Consider the following 25,917-nt stretch of genomic DNA (forward strand, 5'->3'; position numbering starts at 1 on the left):
TTTTATCAGCAGAAGTATTTACGGCTTCAACACTAGATCAATTCAAAAGTAAATTGGACATCATTTTACAGGGAAAAGATGTTGGCGGTTGGGAGACTATAGTTGCAAGCAAGGGTGAAGTGTTAATCCATTGATTCTGAGCAGATCTCTGTATTTTGAGTCAAGAAGGAATATTTTTATTGCTGAATAATTGGCTAGAGATGCACAGTGGGGGGTTTTCCTTGCAATTCCTTGGATTACCATCGGGAGAAAGCTGTTAGATAGATAGTCAGGAGAAGGTTGGTGCTTCATAGATACCTATGTAAACCATATACAGCCATGGCTTTGGAATAATAAAATGGCTTTCTTCATATTTTACTTTCCGATTAGAAAATTCCCCGTGAAATGCTTAGTAAGCAAAACCACCTGGGGAACGGGGTCTGGAGGTTGGGAAGTGGTTTGGAGATGGCAACGAAACTGGAAAGGTGGGAGGGACACTTACTAGAGGGAATGAAGGGAGAGTGACTGGAAGGGATGAAGGGGAAACCTTAGGGAGAGGAAAGGAAGGGGGAGCAGGGAAATTAAAACTGAAGGGGAGAGATCAGAGAGAAGAAAAAAGGGGGAGATAGCTGAATGGAAAGTAGAAGAAAACAAGGGAGGGAGAATACTAAAATGATGAAAGCATGAAAAGACTACCCAGATGCATACAACAAAGAGTGAAAATGACTCCTTTTTAACAAGGAGCCTATTTAAAATATTTTCAGTGTAGAGGAGCTTCTCTTTTTACATGGATGGATAGAACATAACAGATAAAGATGACATGGCTCATCCAGTCATCTCCTGCTTAGCTTTATAGACCCTTCTTATCCCTTAGAGATCCTCTGTGCATGTCCCATCCTCTCTTAAATTCTGATTCTGTCCTCTTCTCCACCATTTCCACCGGGAGGCTACGCCATACCTTCACCATCCTTTCTGAAAAGAAATTGTTCCTCAGATTACTCCAGACTCTGTCCCCGTTCACCCTCATCCCATTCCAGAGTCTCCTTTGCATTGAAAGAGGTCTGCCTTCTGTGCGTTTATTTCTTGGAGGTGTTTGAATGTCGATCATATCTCCCTTCCCCTTCTTTCCCCCAGGGTATACATGTTTCGAATTTTAGGTCTGTCCCCGTATGCCTTATGATGAAAACTGTTGACCATTTAAGTTGCTACCCTGTGGGCTTACTCTGCTTGGTTTATATCCTTTAGAAGGTGCGGTCTCCAGAATTGTTCACAGTTCTCCAAATGAGGTCTCACCAGAGACTTATACAGAGACAGTCTTTCCTGTTTGCTATTCCTTTTCCCGTGCACCTAAGCATCCTTCTGGCTTTTGCCATTACCTTATCTACCTGTTTGACCACCTTAGGATGATCCGATATGATCACCCACAGATCCTGCTATTGCTTTTTTGCCCAGAAGAATTTCAATGGGGGCATTGCTATTAATGAATCTGACTGCAGGTTGCGCTGCCAAACCCTGGCAAATCAATGGGATGCCACAGACTTTCAAGAGCCAGCATTGCAGTGAAAACTTTTTAAAGCTACTACGATTGACCATCTTGGTAGATCTAGCAAAATATGTATACATTTTTGATTGTGTACTAAAATAAACCTAAGAACTATTATGCTCACTGTGCTTAAAAATAACTGTCATATATTTAGGACAGGGATTTGTAACCAGATGATTTAACTGCTGTAATGATTTTGATGCTGTCTCTTCAGGGTATTGATAGCCAATGATAATGGTGGCTGCTCTTGATGATAGTAGGCTGTTGATGATGGCTCTTGTCTCTTTTGTCTACCCTACCTTATCTACAGGGCCGTCCTTGGGAGGGGTGGAGGGGTGTACAGGGGTGACGGCTTTGGGCCCCACACTTTGAAAAACCCCACTCCACCATGGGAGTCACAACCCCAAAACTATAATTTCGGTTTTCAAAAGCCCTGCTGTTCCTCAAAAGCCCTGGGCCCTACATCCTCTCAAGGTCATCCCTGCTTATCAAGCAGCCAAACTGGCATAGTCAATGTGAACGGATGAGGGCCAGGATGGATTTGAGTGGAAGATCCTCCCATTTTTTAAATAAAAGTGAAGAGTTCATCTTTGCCTATAGATGTCTGCATATCTCAGGAATGCTTAAAGATAAACTGTGTCCAATCAGTGTCTAAGCTCTTTGGTTCAGGTAGACAGTCTGGCGGCACTGCCAAATAAGGTTTTATAAGCTAGCCATATTTTTGTAATGTTTGCATTTTTCAGTTCTGTCTCATCCATAGAAGAACATCCACAATGCTTTGTCTAATCTTATTTGGTTCTGAGAGACCTTTGGCCTATGGTCGGATTGGTGGCCTATATTGCCTATGACCTCAAATAACCAAAATATGCATATTAGCCCAATTCTCTGTTCGAATGTACACAAATATCTCATGAATATTCTAAAAATCAGAGCCACCCAAAACAACATTAGGAGAGTAATTTTCAAAGGCATTTCTGCGGGTAAAACCTTGCTTCACCTGCAGAAAAGGCGTCTTCTAAAATTGCCTGCCTGATATGCATATAAATTTCCCCGGGTGAAGTTTGATGGGTTAATTTTCAAAGAGAACTCACAAGGGTTAGGTTTCCTTGCAAAACGTCTGTGTGGATTTGCCAGCAATTTTTTTTTTTATTATTATAAAATTATCCCCTAAATGCTAAGTTACCACCATTGCAATTCCGCATTACAAATATAAACAGTGATCCTTTTATTGTTTTGGTTTCCTTTTGTTTGCAAAATCACACTCTTACTGTAAGTGGTAAGTGCTCACTGATAGCAATAATCAGGGAAAAGAAGCTTTTGGGTGTAGCTAAAAGGAATGCTCATTTTATCCTGGAAATGTGTAAAAAATGAGAGCTGAGCGAGAGAGAGAGAGATCCATATATAATCTAAGACATAAAAGAAAAGGAGAGCTAAGTATCGGACCAAGCAGGAAGCAACAGGGTCAAGAAACACAAGCCTGCAGTTTTAACAAGAAGCGCGAAAGTGACTTATTTAACTCTTCAGTAACTGCAGCAAAACATAGAAACATAGAAATGACGGCAGAAGAAGACCAAACGGTCCGTCCAGTCTGCCCAGCAAGCCTTTCCCTTTTTTTTGTTTTTCCCCCCATACTTATCTGTTACCCTTGACCCTTGTAAGTGACTTATTTTTTGTTCTATTTCCCTTCCACCCCTGATGCTTAAAGAAAGGAGGTCTATTTAAATTGGACCCAGGCAAGGAGAAGAGCGGTGCAAACAGGAATCCTACATCCCTGATAATCGTGTAAAGGTATTACCACAAACTCTCTAACAACCCGAGTACTCAATTGCTGTTGCTTAACGAGTAATAGACAGATGTGTCTTGGTCTTTGGTGACCAAGGTCTTCAAACTCTGATTACTTCATGAACAGATCTTATCAAATGACTTGTTAAGACATTACAGGAAGAGTTTCTTACCTGTAGGACAGTGTATGGTACTGCCATACGTGAAAATGCCAGAAGCTTAGATGATTGGGATTGCTCTACTGACTTACTGCTATCACAATTCAAGATGTCAGAGCATTGCATTCGTCACCACAGTACTGTTCATGTCATCTTGGACCAGGTTAAACAAAAGGATAAGCTCTGTGCTTTAAGCATATGATGTTTGCACATGCTTTAAAGAGCGACACGTTAGACTAGAATGATAATGGAAGGAACATGAGCAACCAGGCCAAAGCACAAGTTAGAGAGGGTTTTCCTACTAGCTCAGATAGAGAGCTGCATGCTTGGTAGAGTCCCTAGCACTGAACCAAAACGCTGGCTGAAAACCCAGACTCCCCGGCCATAAAATAAGCTGTGGTACTGTGGAATACTGCAGCAACAGGAAAATGGAAGCCATCTTTTGTGCATTATCATGAACTACATTTGTGGGATTCCAATATTTCAATAAAGGGCCTCTTATTTATTTATTTATTTACTTTTTTATTTACCACTAAGTCCTAAATCTTGCAGAACAGTGCAACAACGACATGTTATCAACAATGTCTTAAGCCGCTGATAGATCAAGAAAAGCAGCTATGATAACACCCCTAGAATCTATTTCCTTCAATACAAAATCCGTAACTGAGACCAATAAGGTCTCTGTACTAAGTAAGCATCTTTCTGTAGTCACATTGAAAACGATGTAAAGAATTATTAGTTTGCAAAAAAATCACAAAGTTGAGTATAAATAGCCTATTCCAATAGCTTACCAAATGTTAACAGGTTAGATATAGGACAAAAGCTGGAAGGAATCGTTTACAGAAAGCTATTTTGTTTTAAAACAGGACGAACCAAAGCTAGCTTTAAAACTGGTGGCACGTCTCCTTCAAACAATGAAAGATTTATACGTTTGTTTAGAACATCGAGGAACGCTAAAATCAAAGAAAAAGGACAGAACTGTTAAACTCTCGCAAAAGACCTTCAACATCAGTAATGCCCACTACTTAGATTTAGATTTTAGATTTTTATATTCCACTTTTCGGCACTTCAAAGTGTACAACAAAGCAGATTACATTCAGGTGCTATAGGTATTTCCCTATCCCCACAGGGCTTACAATTTAAAACCAATTCCAGTTCAGCCCATGCATGTCTAACAAAGGTCCATTCCCAGGTGAGTCGACAGAGAGTTGTAAAATAGTGGAGTAACCTGAAGATGACACAAGTGAGCTTCTTAAAGTGGTAATGCGTTGTGCACAAAAATCTGCATACTCCTGTGGATTAAAATTTGCTTCTATACAAAAAGAGGGATTTCTTTCCACCAGCTTATTTATTCTTGAAAATAACGTCTGAGGGTGGTATAATGACTCGCCCAAGTAGAATCCAAAGTAATCTTTCCTAGCTAACTCCAGAGCTCATTTATAGTCCTGACGCGAGGAATTAAAAGTGGCTTGGTTCTCAGCGGACTGAGTTTTCCACCATCTGTGTTCAGTGTGCCACAGTACCTGTTCCTATATATCCTTATTAAACCAGGGGGCTCTTGGGATGGAGCGGTCAAAATATTTCAACTTTTGTGGGAGTAACTTTCTGTGAAATTGCAAAAAGGGACTCAACCAATGAAGTGGAAAGGGCTTCAGTAGACTAAAGAATCAGATCTCTAGCAACTTTCTTCCACTCCTTTTTAAATCTATCATTCAGTTGGCTCTTGTATCCTCTTAACCACAACTTTATTAGGAGCGGATGAATGGATGTTTTATAAAGATGGTTGCATTTTGGATGCCAGTCAAACATTTATTTTTAGACTCAATTACAAATTCTTGTTCGTTAGAGAGTGCATAATTCAGTAAGCGCTGATGTTTTATACATCTATACAGAATTTAAATTTGGAGGTGTGAGGCAGTGCTTGTGGAATGAGCATAGTGTGTGTGTGATGACAAAGCTGGCAGTCTATTTTGCAATTGTACATGTACACAAGACTATGGATAAAGTCCTGGACTATATACTGTCTCCAGATCCTGAGGCTCAATCAGTTCCCTCTACATTGGAGAATTGGCAACATCAGATGGAAGAACAGAGTTTCTAATAACTGCAGTACTTTGCATGCCCAATATGAGGGTCTTTGTATAACTTGTTTCAGCTAATAATATTTGGTATTGCACCTAGTAACAAGTAGCTGGTCTGTATCTGGTTCATGGTGCAGTGTATGATGTAAAAGGGTGATACAGTGCATAACTCCATCGCACTATCTTCGGTCTTGTTAGGATTTGCTGCCCGCGGGATAGCCCTGTAAGATACTGCACTCACCCCGACACCACCAGTAAGCCCTGGCTTCAACGTGGCATTGATGCTGCCGATCACAGCCTACCACGCCGCTGTCGCCCTGGCTTTTCCTAAAGCTCTGCGTGCAACGTCTTCTGATGACATCAGCAGGCCCTACTATAAAAGGGCTCCTCAGACTGCCTGCCACTGCCTCAGCAACGGGCCTCCTACCTCGATAGTGTGTGCTGCTCCTGCGTTCCTGCTGCTTTGCCGCATCCATCCTTGCCTCATCCAGCTTGCTTTCTCCTGCCTTGCCTCGTCTTGTCTTCACGTGCCTTCATCCATTCCGGTCTGACCTCCTGGTATTGACCTCTTGATTGAACCTGACCATGTTTGCCTGCTGCCTGCCCCAACCTTTGGCCTGTCTCCATGTCTGTCTCCAGCGTGCCCTGACTCTTGCTCTCTTCACCGCCCTAGGGACCCCCCAAAGTCCCGCTGGCTGCCAGAACCCAAAGGCTCAATCTGAGGGGGAAGCAACTGGTATAGGTGAAGTTCCAGCCTGTCCTGCTACATGGCGGATTCGCCAGCTGCTGGTGTAGGCCTCATGGGCTCGCCTACGGGGCTGTGTCAACCATGCCGCAGCACAAAGGGCATACTTTCATGCCGCTCATTACAGGTCTTTGCCGTTAGAATATAACATCTGCTCCGATTACAGCTTGGATTCAAATTGGGTTGGAGGTGATTTGCTCAAGGCTAGAGGTCAATGAAATAAAACTTGTGCTAAAAAGGTTTTACAGTGCAACTTGGTAAAGTTTTTTAACATGCACATGAAAATGGGGTGATTTTCCCGAACAACTAATTCACAGGGAACAATAGTGGATATAGATTTTGGGCTCCCTCACCCCTACAGGTCTCAATCATAAGCTTGAATGGACTTCCTTTTTCTGATCTTCAATTCTAGTTGCCTGAATTTCATACAGTATTGGGTTCGTACCTGTAGCCCCTCCCATGGATTTTGATCCTTGTTTCCCATTGGTTTTGAGCGCTTGGACTGATTAGCTGTGATTGTTCATGTGACCTTATTGGCACGCTTTTTAATCGCCCCCTTTAAAACTTGCTCTCAATACACTCACCTGAGTTTGCCAGGATGCTGTGATCTTCTTATCACTAGAATTGTTACAGTGCCAGAATCATGGTATCTTTCTAGCAAGCCTTTCTGGTTTGCTGTAGCCTCTTCTTTGCTCTGTCTGTTATTGATACTTTATTTGTTTGTTTATAGAATTGTCCCTTCCGACGAAGCCGTATGACAAAACATGGCCCGTGTCGAGGGTCGAATCCTATGTGATTATACAGCACCTCTGTAATAACACCTGAATTATTTTACTATGAAGTTGTGGACCTCTCTCTCTCTCTCAAAACTACCGACCATGCATATCCCATGATACACCTTGCTTCCTGATAATATCCACATTAGCCACGGCACAAAATCCCCTCTCTTAACCTGCCCTTTCACTTCTCCCTAACCCTTCTGCACAGAGAATGAAGGGGCCACAGTGCTACCCTGACAAATCCTCCCTTTCCTTTCTCCCACCCACCCAGCCTAATGTATGAAGGGACCCACATGCCCCGAATCCCCCTTAGCTCCCCCCCCTTCCATGCAAGGCAAAGCAGTGCTGGTCAGCTGGCAGCCATTTTGAAGTCTGGCACCAGGTGTAGCAGGAAGCAGTCGTGCTCTCTCAATCATTTTAGGGATCTCTTCGGAAGAAGCAGTCGGCCCTGTGGAGGGAAGGAGGAGTGCTAAGGGGGGAACTGAGGCACGTGATTCTTTAATATTTTATGCTAGGGCTGGGGGGAGGGAGGAGATTAGGGCACCAGCCGTTCAATACTTTATGTAGGGGGTAGAGATAGGGGTGGGGGGAGGCCGTCATGCTGTATGCAGAGGAATTGTGGCTCTGCATTCACAGTTACCTGGCTCATTAGATCTTCCAAGTATAGCAACACAGAAGCTGATGGCAGATATGGACCCAATTGGTCCTCCCAGTTTGCTTGTATTAAGCTCAAGCTAAGGATATCTCCCAGCTGTCAACTATACAAGCCTGACTGCCAGCAGAATATTACTCCGACTCATCCAAGTCAGCTCCGTTGTTTTCTTTCCTTGGCCATCTACCTTTTCTGTATAGACACAAGCATAGAAATCTCCTTGCTTTGACCAACACTCAGGCCCCTCCTTCTTCCACTGATTTCTTTTTTTTTTTTTTATTCAGCCCTGTATTTATCACAGCAGAATTTACAGTTTCCACATTTCCCAGCTCTTAAGAATATTCCTAAAGCAAATCGGCAGATGGTTTTAGTGCATTGACTTGATCAAAGCTTCTTTTACGCATATTTTCTCATTTGACAAGATAAATAGCTGGGAACCGGGTACCATTACCGCTGTTTTGCATTGCAATGTTCAATTCGACGAGTTCTCTCCTTCTCGACACTTCGCTTCAGCTGACAAATTTGTGCTCCATGCGAAAAAACTCCACTTATATTAACTATTTTGCCCTATATTATTTTCAGCTAATTGCACCACATAGAGGTAGAGGTAGAAGGGGGTCATTTATTTAAGTCAAGCTACAAATATAAAAATATTTATAAGATAAAAGCTGAACGTAAATTCTAGGGGGGGGGGACGAGTATTGTATTTTTAGACCGCTGTCATATTTTCTCTTCTGGGTGGCCTCTATAGCGATGGGACTGAAACAGGACAAACCAAGGTGAACCTGAGCCTTGCCTCTGGATGAGCCGTGCAGGACTATATTTTTCAGCTCCACCCCCACCCCCCCTTTTTTTTTTTCAATTTTTAGTAAAATCATTTCCTCCAGCTCTCTCTCATTGAGGGAGACGTTGAAGGTGACGCCTAATCTGCCTCTCCGGTGAGGGGAAATGCCTTTACAACGGCTAAAGTTTCTGACAGAGCACCCGCCAGGAAAAAAAAAAAAAAAGAACAGGCTTAACAAAAAAAAAAACATCCGATAAAATATTTGCAACCCTGTTTTCATGAAACAAAATATTACATTAAGAAGGTGAACGGAGTTAAGTTCTGAAATTTGCCTTTGAGGTACCGCAGACTGGTGAGAGCGTAAGACGCTGCCCATTTCATTGGAGCAGTAATCTCCCTGAATGGGTTCACGGGCGCAGCGCAAGATAAACTGCCTCGTTCCCCTGGTACGTGCACTTCTGCTGATAGGCAATGATCATTTTTCCTCGCCACCTTTCTGACAGCCCTCTTTCCAGAGGTCCCTGTACCTCGAGAAGATCCGAGGAAAAAAGCTGACGTGCACCGCGCTCCTCGCGGATCCTATGGGCAGAGAGCTCAAATTGCACGCTAAGTACGGAGTATCCAAATTAAACATCCGCTCGCGTTAAAAGGTTCCCCATTCGTTTTTTTTTACCTGAGTTTACAAGTTCAGCCTGCGCCCCATCTGAACGCAGGACCTCAGACTGCAAGCGACACAAACTCCGCAGGGGGATCAAAGAATCCAAGGGTGGCCAACTCCGGGCCCTCGAGAGCCACAAACCAGCCAGGTTTTCAGGATATCCACGATGACTGTGCATGAAAGAGATATACATATAACGTGGCACTGCATGCAGATCCATCTCATGCATAATCATCGTGGATATCCTGAAAACTTGGAGTTGGCCATCCCTGAAATCTCGTGAGTTCACAGCTGGCGGGGACATCCCCGCAGGCCGTCGCACTCATCCCCAACGCCCACAGACAGCTGGGCCTCCCTGTCAGAGCTCACGTGTGTGGCAGGACGCCACCGGGGCTGCTGCAACTGCTGCTCCTCCATAGGCTTGCACGCGCACCTAAATTGACCCCATTTAAAGGGCCCCTGGTGGGAAAAGACTGTGGCGCCCTTAGATGATGTCACCAGCCGCTGTCCTACTTAAGGGTCCCTGGGAAGCGCCTTCCTTGCCTCAGCAATGGGTCACCTGCATCCAGTATGTAGTGTGAGGTCCTGCTTCCTGTTTCATGCGTTCCTGATCCTGTGCCTGCCTCCTCTTTGTAGCCCAACCCTCCTCTTCTTATCCCGCCTAGTCTCCCTGCCCCTCCTGCTGTATCAGTCCTAGCTTGCCTTTGGACTGAATTTTGGATCTAACCCTAGCCTGGACTTTGACCACTCTTGCCTGCTGCCTGCCACTGACCCTTGCCTGGACATTGACCTTTCTAGCTTGCCACCCACCTCTGACCCTAGCCTGGCTCTAGCCCTTCGCCTACGCCACTACCATAGAGACTCTCGCCTAAGACCTGCAAGCACCGAGGGCTCAACCCAAGGGGAAAGGGATTGGTATAGGTGATGCTCCTGACCCATCTCTTCCTTGCGTAGCTCCTCCAACTGTCGGTGAGGGCCTACAGGGCCTTCCCCATAGGCTTAGTCAACCTCACCACAACAATAAGTGTCCACGAATCTTACAGAGAGTATGAGGGCTTCAGTACAATGTCTGAATATTAAAACCCTGGGCACCAGATATTAAGCTGATTGCCAGGGCTCTATCCAAAACACTGCTCTTAACCTACAGTAGTTGAATGTAATCCACTTTGAAATATTATGAAAGGCAGAATATTTATAAAAAACAAACAAAAAAAACTTCCTTCAGGCAAAGCTTGAAAAGCACCCCGAGATGGTAAAGAGACTGCAGGCCCTGTACCTCAGAAGCATCTTACTATTCTCTCCTTAATGCATTTTTTACCTTATTTGGGGGTTTTTTTGTCCAGTTCTCTGACCGTGGCTGAGTGATTTTACACTTTCTTTTAGATATGTGCCACCATCGACTTTGGATTATGTATCAAGGAGGTTCAGAGCAGGCGGGAATCCTGGCAATTGTCACTGAATGTCTGGTAAACATAGTTTTAAGATTCAGCAAACAGAATGAAATCATTGATCCTGTACTGAAATAATCTCACAATATCTCATGCAAAAATCCTTCTTCCTTGAACTCGGGCCAACAGGGATCTCATGAGATTATTTTGATCTGTCTACGGGGTTTTGTGTCACCTGCAAGCAGAATGTGACTGATTATCAGAAACTCCTACCTGCAAATGCACACACGCATTAACGTGCAAACACATGGATATAAGTAATAGGAACCTTTTGCATGATTTCTGTTGCTCTGGAAATGCTAGACCTTAAATGACATTTTGCTTTGATACAATTTTGGATCTCATAATACACTTTTACAAAACATAATACAGTAATTTCAGGGACAAACTGAATCTGTCCCGGATAGAAAAGCAGCAATACAGATCAATAGAATGTGATGGGGGAACAAGCAGGATGGACCCAGCCTGTCCTTAAGGACTGTTGAACCCCTTGCTGACCCTACAGTTGGATTGTAGAATAAGGCTCCTTGGCGTCAGAGCTCAGACAGCCAATGTGCTTTAAGCTGACTGAGAAGCTTTGCCACGGCCTTCCTGTTTAAAGGCCATTAACCATTGCAGTGAATGCGTTTGTGTGTTATTAAGCTTCATACGTACGGTACCCGCTTATGCATTTGTGAGTTTCATTGATCTGGAGTTGATCTATTAATTTTCATAGTGCGTCTGGATTGGCTCAGCCATCAAGCATCATATAAATAAAATATTCATCATCATGATCATTGTTTATTTATGAGGCACTTTTCCAGCCGGGGAGTTCAAAGCGAGTTACAAGTAGATCCGTTTTATACAGTGCGGCACAGTAGAATTTCACTTGCTAGTGCTACAAGATCCATAAATTGGGTACGAGTTACAGATATAGAATGAACTGCAGAATAGACAATAGTTTCATTCCAGCTGGAACAGTAGGGGTGGTGCATCAGAGCTGGTTGTGTACAATACAGATGCAGGTTAGAATTGGTTATAAAACAATTAAAAATGGTTTTACTGGGTTAAGTGAAGGGGCTGAGGGATAGATAATTTTGGTGAGTTATTATTGTGCAGGAAGGTGGGGAGGATTATGCACCGAGCTTAGCAGGGTCCGTGTCACTGGTTGGAACCAAAGGCTGCCTTTAAAAGCCAGATTTTCACCAGTTTTCTAAAGGACAGTAGGTCCAGGGCAAGTCTGATGTGGGCAGGTAGAGAGCTCCATACTGCTAAGGTTTTCTTCCTTGTGTTGATGAGGCATGTTCTGGGAGAGATCACTATTAGGCAAGCCTGTTCCAGGGAGCGAATGGGTATGTATGGGGCTAGAGAAGCACTGAGGTAGGTCAGTGCTGTAGGATTAGGAGTATGACTTTGGTGTAGGGATTTTTAGGATCAGTGCTACCTGATCAGATTTGTTCACATTCATTGTCAGGCAGGCTGCAGCATTTTATATGGTCAAAAAAGCAAACAAAATTCTGAGAATGATTAGGAAGGGAATGATGAATAAAACAGAGAATGTCATAATGCCTCTGTATTGCTCCATGGTGAGACCACATCTTGAGAACTGTGTGCAGTACTGATTGCTGCATCTCAAAAAAGATATAGTTGCACTGGAGAAGGTACACAGAAGGGTGACCAAAATGATAAATGGGATAGAACAGCTCCCCAATGAGGAAGGGCTAGAGTTTAGGGCTGATCAGCTTGGAGAAGAGAAGACAGAGGGGGGATATCATAGAGGTCTACAAAATCATGAGAGGACTAGAATGGGTAAATGTGAATTGGTTATTTATGCTTTCAGATAATACAAGGGCTAGGGGACACTCCATGAAGTTAGCAAGTAGCACAGTTAAAACAAATCAGAGAAAGTTATTTTTCACTCAATGCACAATTAAGCTCTGGAATTCATTGCTGGAAGATGTGGTAAAGGCAGTTAGTGTACCTGGATTTAAAAAAGGTTTGGACAAGTTCCTAGAGGAGAAGTTGATAAACTGTTATTAATCAAATTGATTTAGGAAATAGCCATTGTTTATTACCGACATTAGTAGCATGGGATCTATTTAATATTTGGGTACTTGCCAGGCACTTATTTCCTGAATTGGCCAATACTGGAAACAGAATGCTGGGCTTGATGGGCCCTTGGTCTGACTCAGTATGGTAGCATCTTATGCCTTTTCCAAGTTAATCTCATAGTGGATTACAATTAAATATAAAGTTAAATTCCTATTACATTTGCATCACAGTTTACAATCAATATGGGGAAACACGATGGAGGGACATATAAGGATATGTTTAGAGGTACAAGGAGGATTGTATTTGTCAATTAGGAAGCAGCTGAAGATATGGTAGCATGGAGACTCTTTTTATAGATGTAAAAACTGAAACAATCCTTCTGCAGTCAGTGTAGAGGTTTTAAATGTAGTGCATGGAACCTTTTAGTGACAGCACATTTTAGATTTCAGTTGTGCTATAAAAGATAGGAACAGACAGCTTACTGCAGGCAGGAAAAAAATAAAAAAGAGGTGCAAATCCTTTTATATACTGAACACATTTTTTTTTCTGGTTGGAGCAACGTTAAAAATGGTTAGGATGTTTCTTTTTTTTTTACTAGATTGACCTCAATTCAGCAAACAGTGCCTACCTGTTAAAGAAAAGATGGGACAATTAAATTAAGGGATAAACTGCTAATTAGTTCTTCAAGTCCACAAGAAGGCAACTGCCAGTCCCACTCAAGAGGATCTTAATTTTATTTCTACAGTTTCTAACAAGACCTACAGAATTCTTGCAAATGTTATCCCCTCTTCCCCTGCCTCGTTGCTTTGCCCACTCTGTGAGATCCCTGCCAAGTACAGCTGTGGCCTTTAGTGATGTGTCCCCATTCTCTCTCTCTCTCTTCCTTGTCAGCACTGTGACAGCTGTGTTCACCCCCTCCTCCCCAATGTCCCAAGCCTCTGTTGTATCCGCACTGTGCATCACTTCCAGCTCTCGTCTCCTCATCTACAGCTCCCTCTCCAGAGGGCTGCTGTACTATGATTTCCTGCAGGTTTCTGGCCTCATTCATACCTAAGTTTACTTCTTATGCAAATAAGCTCATGGAACAGCTGAAAAAAAAAAAAAGATAACTACACCTCCCTCATTGAGGTCTAATTATCTTTTTTTTTTTTTGTCAAGACGCTTTCCCTGAATTCTGCTTTGCATGACATTGCATTGCACAAGCTTATTAACTCAGAATTTTAGTACTCTTCCTATGTGTAGTGGACTACATGTGAAACGTTACTATTGCAAAGGAGGACATTTGTGAAGTTATTAGTAAAGGAGCTTTTCCATGAAATATCAGCTTTTTTTTTTTTTTTTTGCATGTTTAAGGGGTGTTTTGTGCACTTTTTTTGCATGAAGGCCCTGTTGGCAAAATACATTTGCACTTTATTACGTCGGCCCCCAAGTGATAATACAGTAAACTCCGTGCAGCCCTAGCCTATTCCGCAGCAAAGAGAAAATCCTTCCTTTTCCAAAATCTAGCAATTGGTTTAACATCTAAAGCCTTTGTCTTTAGCATGTACCTTTAGTACCCATGAATATATTTTCCTCTTAGCACCTCTTCACCCGTACCACCAACACGCTTAGGGGGCAGATGTACTAAGCTTCCCCATTCCAACCCACCCCTCAGTCACAAAGGGCCTGATTCATCCAAGGTCCTTATCCATGACCCCAAAGGGGAGGAAAAAAAACCCATCAGTGGTTTGATCCCAAAATGGGAAACACACCTTTGAGAAAATCTTGTGAGCCCTCAGTTGTGTCCTCAGTCTGTCTGTCCTCTGTAACAGCTCCACGTAGTAGTATACTTGTGGTTCTCCACTAACGTCTGTCCTGTCTCTCTTTGCTTTGCCTGTGCACTGGTAACGCTGTAGAGTACAAAAGTGGGAACCTGGAGAACCCAGTTGGACCCCCAAGAATCATATTCAGTTAGACATCTAATCAAGGTCAGATGTGCATGGTGAGTTAAAATATGATGGAAAAGAAAAATGTGAGGAATATCCGAATACAATAAAATAGATTTCAATATAGGATCAGTGACTGGGACGATATACTTTGACAGGATAACTTTAATGGCAAATACCTAAAAATCAAAAGTAAATTAAAGAAAAAAAAAAATCATGTTGTTACTAGCCAGCCACGGATGGCCATTTTCAACGAGTACAGTTAAAGTCTAGAATTATAAAACTGCCCTATACAAACACTGGCTCCATGACAAGAGGCTGATTCATAATTAAAGCTTGTCCTTCACATCTGCTTGCAGCATTCTGTTTGATCTTTGGAAATAAATGTTACTCAAAACCGCTCTCCATATTAAAATAGGAATGATAATCGGGCCAAGGGAATGTGAATATTGTCTGCACTTAACTATCAAATGTCTAGGAAAAGGTGTGGCCTAGTAAGTTAGAGCAAGGGACTGAGAACCAGAGTAACCAACGTTGTTTAAATGACCTTGGGCACTGAATTCTAAGAATGCCCTAAGCAAGAGTATATTTGGTGCCCCACGTGAACCTCCAATCATGCAACCCATACCCTCAACTTACCTGCGGGCAGCAGCTCCAGCACAGCGCTTGCTTCTTTGGCAGTGCTGGCTTGCTTTCACCCTCTGAGCCTCCTGCTGGCTCGATTTTGCCACCACAGCGATTTTGGCACTTTCAGTGACCCCCCCCCCCCCCCCTGGTTTGCCTAATGGAAGCAGCGGCCCTGCCAGGCGATGCACCAAACAGTAATTACAGGTGGGAGCACTGCACAGATTAATGAATGAATAAATTCTTCCCTCACACAAGAGGACCCGACGCATGCTCGGGGGAGCCTTTCTCTGGGCGCCGGAATGGGCTGGAATGTTCTGTTGTGCCACTCTGATATCTTAAAAACTTGAAATGACAACGCTTTTTTTTTTTTATACAGTCCAGCGCAAAAAAAAAAACAACAAACAAACAAAAAAGCAAACCAAGCCATCTCTATATTTCATTTTTTATTGGACCGATAAAAGGTATCAACCTCCAGCACATCGTAGGCGAATGGTACAAAACATAGCATAGCTGAGAGAACTGTGCAGCACAAAACAGCTTGAAAAGACAAATGGGCTCTGGGAGTTGGTGTGCGGTTCGAAAAAGAACAAAGGTTTTTCTGGTGGGGGGGGCGATTTGAAAATGATTTATTTCTGCAAAAAGATATCCTGGGTGTAGTGTGACAGTGATCCAGCTACCCCAGTGACCGATGCACCAAAAAAAAAAAAAGCGGGGACAGGGCAGAAACATTCAGATACCTGAAAGGTAGACATCAGGCAGGCAGCGGGAAAGAATGCCCTGGAAGGAGACGGCATGCTGGGAGGCTGGGAGGGAATTTAGAGAGGGTGCTGGATGCATGGGGCAGCCTTACGGTGCAATTTTATTTAAAAAAAATTTTTATTATTTAAAAGCATTTATATACCGTTTTTTTAAAAATAAATTTTATCAAAACGGTTTACAAGAGTAAAATAAACATAAAATAATCAAAAATAAAATGAGGTTTCAAATATACATAAAATAAACAGTAACTAGTCAGAATGCTAGGATTAAAGACTTTTATAAAATAAAAGATTTGATGCCATGGGCTTAATTTTTCTAGGTGGAGGGTGGGGTGGAAATAATAGAAAAAATAAAGATTGTATTAATATTGCAGGGGGGGGGGGGGTACTTTGGGAAGGAACGAGGAGAAAGCCAGAGAAAATCCCCCAGCTGATGCTGGTGCGCCTGTGCTTCTTCTTACCCACCTTTGCAGACTCCGGTTTAAGGAATTTTACTAAGGAAAATAGATGAGAATTTAGGCTCCTCCCATGCAGGGCAAGGGAGGAGCCTTGAGTCGGGGGGGGGGGGGGGTGGCAGGGCAGGAGTAATCGGGCATCGCTGCTGCCTGATGGGGACCCCGAAGCTTCAATAGGGTAAAAGGGGAGGTCGGTGGAGGCTGAGGTGATTCCTATTTGGGGGGGGGGGGGGGAATTTTTTTTTTTGTGTGGAAAGGCCAGGGTTAAAGGCAGGGAGCAGAGCTTGCTGACACTTGGGGGGGACGGGGAATGGATTTTTTGGAGATGGAGGGGGATTTTCAGATAGGTATGTGCTGGAGTGGGTTTGACTTTCCTAGAGTGGGGGGGGGGGGGTCCCATTATTCATCCTAACCCACGGGGGTCCTTAAAGCACTGGCAGGAATGTTAGTCTGCTCATGCTCTCAGGGAAGGTTATCATCACCACTCCAGATGTGGTTAACTTTTAGAGACTGTGAGATTTATCATGATCTGCTTTGCATGCATTTGCATCTGACACAGCTCAATAATTTTTGCTGTGATTCTTGCCACCTTTATCAGTAACGTGGGAGTGTGCATTAACGTGATATGAACACACAAATACTGAGGTTAATTTTGTAAGTGCATTATGGCATCTTAATACGTAGGCCCCTACATTTTCTATTCCGATGTCAGCAGCAAAATACATTCTCCCCCTTTATGAATGGAGTAACAAAGGGGGGAGACAGGCAGGTGGATGCCTGGGTGGCTGCTTATTCCTCTGCCACAGTTCATGTGTCAGGGCAGGCTGGCCAGGACCCTAATTACGCGACAATCACGACATCAGCAGCTTCTCCGTCCGAAAACAGCCCCGTCCCTGAAATCGGCTGCCCCCCCACTTCCAGGGCAGGGCGCGGCAACTGAAGGCAAAGGGAATTGTTTTTTTTCCCCTCTCTCTTTTCTATTTGCCCTCCAGTTACCGACCTCTTCCCTGGTCTACAGTACAACGAGCTGCAAAGTTTCCCTCCGTTTGCATATTAGCGCGTTATTCCGATACAAGCGGAATAGAAATACTTTCAATGAACGAATACATAAATAAAAAATAAACATTCGCCTTCCCAGCCCCAGCCCTGAGCCGGGGGCCGCAAACCAAGGCTCCCTCCACAGCCCATCTGACGCGGACCCTCAGTCTGGCCGCTAGGGGTCCACCTTGAGCAACCGCTGAGCCTCCCTTTCCCGCACCCAGAGCTGTGAGCGGCTGCAGCCTCTGCAGAACTTGACTGCCCGGGGACCGTGCCCAGCACTGAGGGGCAATTATCTTCACGATAGCCCCCCCCCCCCCATAGCTAACTGCCCTAATCGCGTCCTTGCGTTTTGCTCCTGCTGTGGGACGCCCCCCCCCCCCGGGTGCCGTGCCCGATCGCTGCTGGCATTCCCCCCCCCCCTGAGTGCGGGTCGGGGGCAGGCGCCTTGTTGCGGGGGGGGATGCTCGCCGGGCTTTAACACATTCCCTGGCCCAGCTTGCAGGGGGGGGGGGGGGGGCTGTGCTCCCCGCCGGGCGAAGGAGGCGGATCGGACGCGGCTTCTCCCCGCCCCCCTCGCTCCGCCCCCGCCCTCGCGCCGCCGAGGCGGGCGGGAAGCGGCGGGGCAGGGCTGGGCTGTGGCCATGGAAGGCGCCGGCCGGAGCCAGCAGCAGCGATCGGGGGCGGCCGTGCGGCCGGCGGGGAGCCCGTGAGCGGCGGCAGCTCGGAGGCGGGATGCCGGGCGGCCGGAGCGGGGAGGCGCCGGAGGACTCGCGGAGGAGGCGGCGGCGGAGGAGGAGAGGGAGAGGGGCTTCGTGCTTCCTGAACATCAAGATCTTCCTGGTGTCCGAGTGCTCGCTGATGCTGGCGCAGGGCACGGTCGGGGCTTACCTGGTGAGTGGGGGGAGGGGGAGGAGAGCGGCCGCGGCGCCCCCTCCCCCCGCACCGGAAGGTTCTCTCTCTCTCTCTGACACCCGGGCAGGACAGACCCCCCCCCCCCCCCGCTCCCTCTCCCTCTCAGCTGCAGTGTCCCCGGTCCCCCGGCCGCGGCGCCCCCTCCCCCCGCACCGGAAGGCTCTCTCTCTCTCTCTGACACCCGGGCAGGACAGATCCCCCCCCCCCCCGCTCCCTCTCCCTCTCAGCTGCAGTGTCCCCGGTCCCCCGGCCGCGGCGCCCCCTCCCCCCGCACCGGAAGGCTCTCTCTCTCTGACACCCGGGCAGGACAGATCCCCCCCCCGCTCCCTCTCAGCTGCAGTGTCCCCGGTCCCCCGGCCGCGGCGCCCCCCCCCCCCGCACCGGAAGGCTCTCTCTCTCTGACACCCGGGCAGGACAGACCCCCCCCCCCGCTCCCTCTCAGCTGCAGTGTCCCCGGTCCCCCGGCCGCGGCGCCCCCTCCCCCCGCACCGGAAGGCTCTCTCTCTCTCTCTGACACCCGGGCAGGACAGATCCCCCCCCCCCCCCGCTCCCTCGCAGCTGCAGTGTCCCCGGTCCCCAGGCGCGCGCGGGGGTGGCCGGCGTGGACGGGAAAGCCGTGCAAAACCCCGCGCTGCTGTCAGGCCAGGGGCAGGCGTCGGCTGCCTCCGATCCCCCCCCCCCCCCCCCGGTACAGCTTGCCCGGGTTGCACGGCAGCTGGGAAGGCACCGGGGGGGGGGGGTCGGCACCGGCACCCGGGAGGCTGTCAGTAACGTGCAGGGGAAAGAGAAACGGTGACAGCAGCGCTGCAGCCCTGGAAGTTTGCTTGGGCTCCGGCAAAAGGGGGGCGACTGCCAGCCCGAGCCCCCCACCCCCCCCCCCCCCCGTGACTCAGCACCTTGCAGGCACATTTGGAAGGCAACCGGGGACCGCGTGTTGGCTTTCCCCGGTTGGGCTCCCTGCCCCTTCGGTTTCCCTTCCCTTCCAGGCTAGAACTTGAAATGTCGCCTGCCGCATCCGTCCCCTGCAGCCCCGGGTCTTTTGGAGGTTGTGATTTCTCGGCATTGGGCTCCTGTGGGCAGATGTTGCCCCGTACTTCTGACATCTGAAGATGGGAACTACTAGTTTTGCAAAACAATCACGCCATAAAATGTGCCTTTTTTTTCTTTTTTTCCTGGGGAGGGCTGCACAATAAAATAGATCACAACTTCCCAAGTATTTGCTGCATTGCTGGGACCAATACAGCAGCAAATATTTTAAATCCATGAACACCCTAGAGAGGAAAATGTCAGAGTACAGTAAGTGCACCTTTGCGTGTAAGATGAATAGCTAAGGACCACCTCCATATGCCTGGCCCACAGTCGGCCACTGAAATCAAACTTGTGTACAAGCTAGAAGAGTAAATATGCAAGGAGAGGGTAGGCAACTCCCGTCCTGGAGTGCCACAGACAGGTCTGGTTTTCAGGATATCCACAATGAATATGCATGAGGTATATTTGTATACAGTGACTGATGCTGCAGGCAAGTTGCTCTCAGCCTTGCATGCAATGCCTCCACGGTAGGCAAATATACCTCATGCGTATTCATTGTGGATATTCTGAAAGCTGGACCTGCTTGTGACACTCCAGGATCCCTGGAGCAGAGGTTACTTTGTCTTCCTATTTTAAAATATAATGCATGAAGACCCTGCTTAACTCCTGACAGCACCCTGGATGCAGGACAGGCAAATGGTAGGTGAAAGGTATCCTAGGTGGTCTATGCTATTTTAAGTCAACACCTATGCAGAAACAATTCACCTATGCAGAAACGTTTACTATCCTGTGCATCCACAATACCCCAGATACATCTTGCATGGAATATATATATATATATATATAGGAAATGCATGGATGAAACAAAACATATAGACTTGTTTGATGATTAGTATACATTTCAAGAAATCCCTATAGTCCGAAGCAATGAGAATGTGTCATCTGCATGTTTCTAGCATATAAATATCAAATGAGCCTATAGGCAAATGGGGCAGAATAGGTTTTATTTACATGGGGTGCACATGATTGCCTTACTCACCTCTCTCTCATTACATAATTCAGTTCGGTGTCTTAAAGTGAAATGAATTGCTTGAGAACTCCTGTTTATTGAAAATTACAGCAATTGATGTTGCAGGCAAGTTGCTATCAGCCTAGCTAATTTTGAGCTGTTGCTATGCAGGGCAGTGCCTGGAAATGCAGTTTAGAACTGTCTTGTGCAGTGGTTTAAAATTAACATCACCACTTATAGAGAAATGTCAGCCTTTAATGTGATACCTTCAGAGGCCACTTTTGTGGTTTCACGATGGAGCTGCTTGTAACATACATCTTCTGTTTTCATGAGTTACTTACCGATGGCTGCCTCACTCATTGACAGGAAAGGGGAAGGCACCAGTGAGTGATTTAATCCATTTTTCAAGGCACATGACAGGTGGACTTCTCTCCATTGATGTTGGGCTCTCATTCATTCTTGAGGCGTGTCATGGGGTAACGTCTTGTTAGAACTGCTGGTGTTGTGATCCTGCAAATTTTAAAGCCTTGTCCTCTGTTGCATATGGTCATTTGCTATTCTGAGTAAGGTGCAAGCAGGGAGGAAACGTAATTTCACAATGTCATGAGTGCTGAAAGATAGAAATAAGGGATGTAGAGTGATTGGGTTGGACAGAGAGAACGCCAGTATAATGCTATTTCCACCCTATGGCATGAACACGGTAGGAGTAAATGTTCATTCTAGGCTTTTCCCACCAGATAAATGTATTTCACTTTGAAGTCTCTCAGTGGCATGCTTTATTTATTTGAATAACTAAAGCATGCTGGAGAGAGAGGGGTCTCTCATGTTCACCTCTGTGCACTAGGTGGTAATACTGTTGCATTTATCCAGGGTCGATGGAAGAAAGTCCCATCTAGTAAAATTCCTTAAACTAGAGATTAACTCTGGGAATTGTACAAAACAGACAGACCTCCAGCAGCCCATGAATCCCTTAAAACGCTGCTGAAAGATGCCCTCCTATTACCTGAGGATCTTAGAGTGGCTCAGGACTTCCCACATTTATTGCTCAAGGCAAGTAACAACAATAAAATAGATTATAATTAAAATAATAAAACACATGTATACAAGTCATATAAGATCCATAGAAAAATAGGTGCATAAGACATAATAACATGACTGAAAACATCCAAAAACATTTACAGACAATGAAAATCATCTCTCTGTTATCTGTCATAAATTTTCAAAATATTGGACTAGTAGTTCCTCAGATGATGTTATAGAGTAAAACTGAAGGAAGGAACCATTACATCCTGAGGCACTATACGCTGCCTTCCTTAAACATAAAAGATGACTCATGGAGAAGCTGGGAGTGAGCTGTCTAGGGTCATTTCTAAGAAGACAAAAAGCTGTTTCTGTTCCACACACGCTGACACAACCCCCCCCCCCCCCCCGGTTTTTCCTTATACCACGTTTTGCAGACCTAAAAAATGAAGTCTTTCCTAGCAGTTTTTCACACTGGAAACTACTGGGCCAGCCATATGGAAGTGTCAAATGCATTTTTAGGCAATGCAGAAATATTCTGTGCAGACCAGGTCATCATACCTGCAGGTGTGGGATACAGGATCTACTCAAAAACTATAGCAATCTGTGGACTGTCTGGCAACTATACTATATTAGTTTTACGTTGTGGTGGGAAAACATTTAGAAAACTTGGTCGCTGGGCAGCATTTTATAGAAATGATTTTTCTTGCTGATTTTTTTTTTAACTTTTTCTTTGCTCGCTCTTGTTTTATCAATATTTCAGATTTCTTTTTTTTTCTTTTTGCTCATTTTTTTTTATCTTGTCTGTTTTATTGATTGATTTATTTGATTTTGCGTTCTTTTTTCCAGACACTTCAAAGCGGATTGCGTTCAGGTGCTCTCGGTCCCCCAGAGGACTCACGATCTAAGGGGGCTATACACTAGGCATTTTCCCCGTAGACGCCGAATGGGAGAAATGCCTTAGTAAATCAGGCCCTGTCCTCTTCCTTTTTTTGCATTATTTTATTTGTTTTGTCATGTTTGAATATATATTTCTTTTTACCTGGGGATTTTTGCTCTCTTTGTATTTTTTATTTATTTTTGCTTGTTTCATGTTTTTTTTTTTTTTCTCCCCTCCCCCCTTCTCCAGCCTGTCTTCTGTGCCAGTGGGGAGCAGACCCAGGCTGCAGCGACTGCACTCTCTTTGCATGAGCGCCTGCAGAAAGCTTTTCACGGGGGGGGGGTGCATTACAAAATAGGGACGTACAAAAACATAATGATGGAAATAGTTAAAAAAAAAAAAACAAAAACAGTCATTAAAATCCAAGGGGCACAAATAACCCCTCTCTCTCTTCATGAGCATGCGTGTCTCTCAGAATCCAGGCCTGCCACGGTGGAGGTGAATCTTCCTGGGCCCGGGCCAGTGCCAGGCAGAAGTTTCTAGGTGCCTGGGAATTTTCCCACACATTGAGTACCTGATGGAAATGTTGTACAATTCTTCGAGCACAGAACTAAAAAGAAGGCGGCCACCTGTGCAAGGGATTTCATTTCCATGCCTCTGCATTCACTTGGTCCATTGCTGAAGGTGCGTGCAGTCGTGGGCGCGCAATTTTTGTCTCGCAGAATTGCTGCTGCCGCCACTCTCACTCTCACCATAGAAATACGGCCTGGGATCATTGCTTCCCAGCAAGGACCCTGCCAGCAGTAACAAGGGGAGGGCTGAAACTAGCCAGGGCTCCATGGCCCCTAATGCCATATTAAATACAAGGCAGCCCTCCGATTTACATAAGGCCGGCTCAGATACCCCCTGTGTTCATTACAGTTTTGAATATCGGGAACGAGGTTATTGTCAGCGTGCTCAACAATCTGTGGCAAAGGCACTTCATCATTGGCCATTCACGCCCCCTGCTTAATTAGTTGTGAAATCATCATCTTAATGAAGAAAATAAAAAAAAAAAAAAGGAAGAAGCAGTTGACAGCCCTATTTTATGGAGCAGGAAGATGATTGCTTTTGTCTCATTTTCTGCTTTATTTTTTGTTTTAGCCTTTGATCGCTCTAGTTCAAAAGTGACCTAGTTTTGCGGGAATTTCTGCTCTGGTTACGGGATGTTTTTAATCAGGGGGCAGCGAGGGGGAAATGCGCTCGACGCCAAGCAGGAGAGGTTGTTTGATTTTCCTTTTGCCGTTTGCAGGATTTGTTTTATCGAAATTGATTTTGATGCTGCAGATTTTCACGCCGCCTGCTCCAGGGTTTTATTTTTTCTGAACAATGGAGATGATGATAGGGATGTTACTGGAAAATGAAAATAAATTATCTACAAAGGAAGCCCTCCGGATGTTTTCCAGTGGGAGGGGGGTGATGGGAGGGAGGGCCCGTGAAACAGCATTGAAGTCCATTCTCGTGCGCTTAGTGTACGCATAGCCACTATGTTTTGCTAGAGTTCAGCTCGGAGGGTTCACTGACTTCCAGTCTGGGATTTTGTTTGCTCGGAGAAGGCTCGTTGACCAACTCCGTACTGGTTTTGAATTCCCTCAAGTCATTAGTTTCTTGAACTGAGAAGGTGGCCTGGAGTGAAAGTAAACTTGGGGGTCACGTAGGGACCCAGTTTATTCCAGGGCTTCTCACATTTTTCTTCCCATCATAAAAGGCCTCTTTGCAGACCTTTATTCCATCGGTGCATGATGCCACGACACATTGATGAGCTCTGAGAAGCCGTAAAACGGATGCTTGGGTCTGATGAAAGCAATGCCTGATGTGCATTTGATTTTTGTGCCTATCACGAAATGAGACAGAAAAGTGGCCGGATTCTTTTCTAAAATCCTGAACTTGAAAAAGAGACTTTGCGTTATGGAAAGTGATGTAATGTTTAGACAAGCATGGTAAAAGAGTTAGATTTTTACTCTTCCGTAAATTACCTCTTTTTATTTACTGATTGCTTGTTTCTTGGGGCCTTTTTTTTAAAGTTTTCCTGAAAGCAAATGGAAACGTTGCTTTTGCTATGAATCAATATACGTGATCCTTCCAATAAAGTCTCTGCTTTGAGTTATTGGTATTGACAGGCATGTGTGTGGGTGCTAATAGATGCACGTACTGCATATGTGTCTATCTTGCCAAATAGAGACACACACAGGCTGATTACTGTACAAACATTCAGTATGAACATGTTTATCATTAAAATAGATGGTGAACAGCACATCTTCAGTGCCTGCAAGGCAGTGCTAAAAATTCACATTGAGCTATTCAAACAGGGCTTATGCTAAAGGGAAACTTAGAAGTTCATCGAGTTAAGCTTCTCGAGCTGTCGTCTCACTACCAGTGGTGTAGGATAAGGGAAGAGGGTTTTTCTTTTAGCCTCTGAAGTCATTATGTCTTTTGGTTTTCCCTGTCACTCTTTTACAACCAAGGATCCTCTGTGCTTATTCTATGCTTTAGGGTGGCCAACTCTAGTCCTCAAGAGCTTGAAATGTACATGAGATAGATTTGAATGCATTGCCTCCATTGTATGCAGATCTGTCTCATGCATATTCATTGTGGATAGCCTGAAAACCAGGTCTGTTTGTAGCTCTTGAGGTCTGGAGTTGGACACCCTTGCTATATTCTCTTGACTTCTGTTACTGTTTTTGTCCCCACCATCGACACTAGAAGATGTTCCATAACTGCCTTGGGTTTCTACCCCTGTTCCAAATTAATTGTATCATTGGAAGAGTAACAGTTTGTCCATCCACACCAACTATTCAGCTTTACAAATCCTACCAGTCCCTCAGAGATCCTCCGTGTTTATCCCATGCTTTCTAGAATTCAGATACTGTCCTTGCCTCCAACATCTCCACAGGGAAGCTCTTCCATGATTCCACTAAACTCACTGTAAAGAAATATTTCCTTAATTTACTCTTGAATTTACCCCTTTCACCCTCATCCCATGATCCCTCATTCTAGAACCTCCATTCCTTTGAAAGAAACCTACCTCCTATGCATGGAAGCCTTTGAGGAATTAAAATGTCATATCTCCCCATCCCGTCTTTCGTCTAGGGTGTACATGTTTAGATCTTTGTCTGTCCCCATATGTTTTAGAATGAGGACCACTGATCATTTTAGTAGCCACCCTGTGGACTGAATCCATCCTGTTTATATCCTTTTGAAGCTGCAGTCTCAAAAATTGTACACGATATTCCAAATGAGGTCCCACAAGGGACGTATACAAGGGCAATCCCACCTCCCTTTTTTTGTTGACCATTCCTCTCTCTATATGTCCAAGCATCTTTCTGCCTTTTGCTGTTACCTTATCTACCTCTGTGGCCACCTTAACATCATCAGATACCACCGCACCCAGATCCCACTCTTCTTTCATGCTTAGAAGAATTTCACCCCTTGTACTGTTCCTCTCCCTTGGATTTGTGCATCCAGGGACAGTAACTTTTAAACAGGTGCACATGTGCGCGCGTTTGGCCCGCACACGGCTATTTTATAACATATATGCGCGCATGTTATAAAATAGACTGAACGCGCGTACATGTGCGTGCA

The 25,917-nt window shown here is 45.2% G+C and overlaps 1 protein-coding gene across 1 annotated transcript in view; it reads left to right on the forward strand.

Moving 5' to 3' along the window:
• Positions 1-18,025: 18,025 nt before the first annotated feature.
• SLCO3A1 (solute carrier organic anion transporter family member 3A1) overlaps positions 18,026-25,917 on the forward strand; it is a 262,588-nt gene continuing 254,696 nt past the window's right edge. Inside the window, exon 1 of the mRNA XM_029575820.1 lies at positions 18,026-18,337. Coding sequence (XP_029431680.1) covers positions 18,179-18,337 — 159 coding nt within the window. The 5' untranslated portion in view covers positions 18,026-18,178. The remainder of the gene's footprint in view (positions 18,338-25,917) is intronic.

Source organism: Rhinatrema bivittatum, chromosome 13 (assembly GCF_901001135.1).
Source record: "Rhinatrema bivittatum chromosome 13, aRhiBiv1.1, whole genome shotgun sequence".
Lineage (NCBI taxonomy): Eukaryota > Metazoa > Chordata > Amphibia > Gymnophiona > Rhinatrematidae > Rhinatrema > Rhinatrema bivittatum.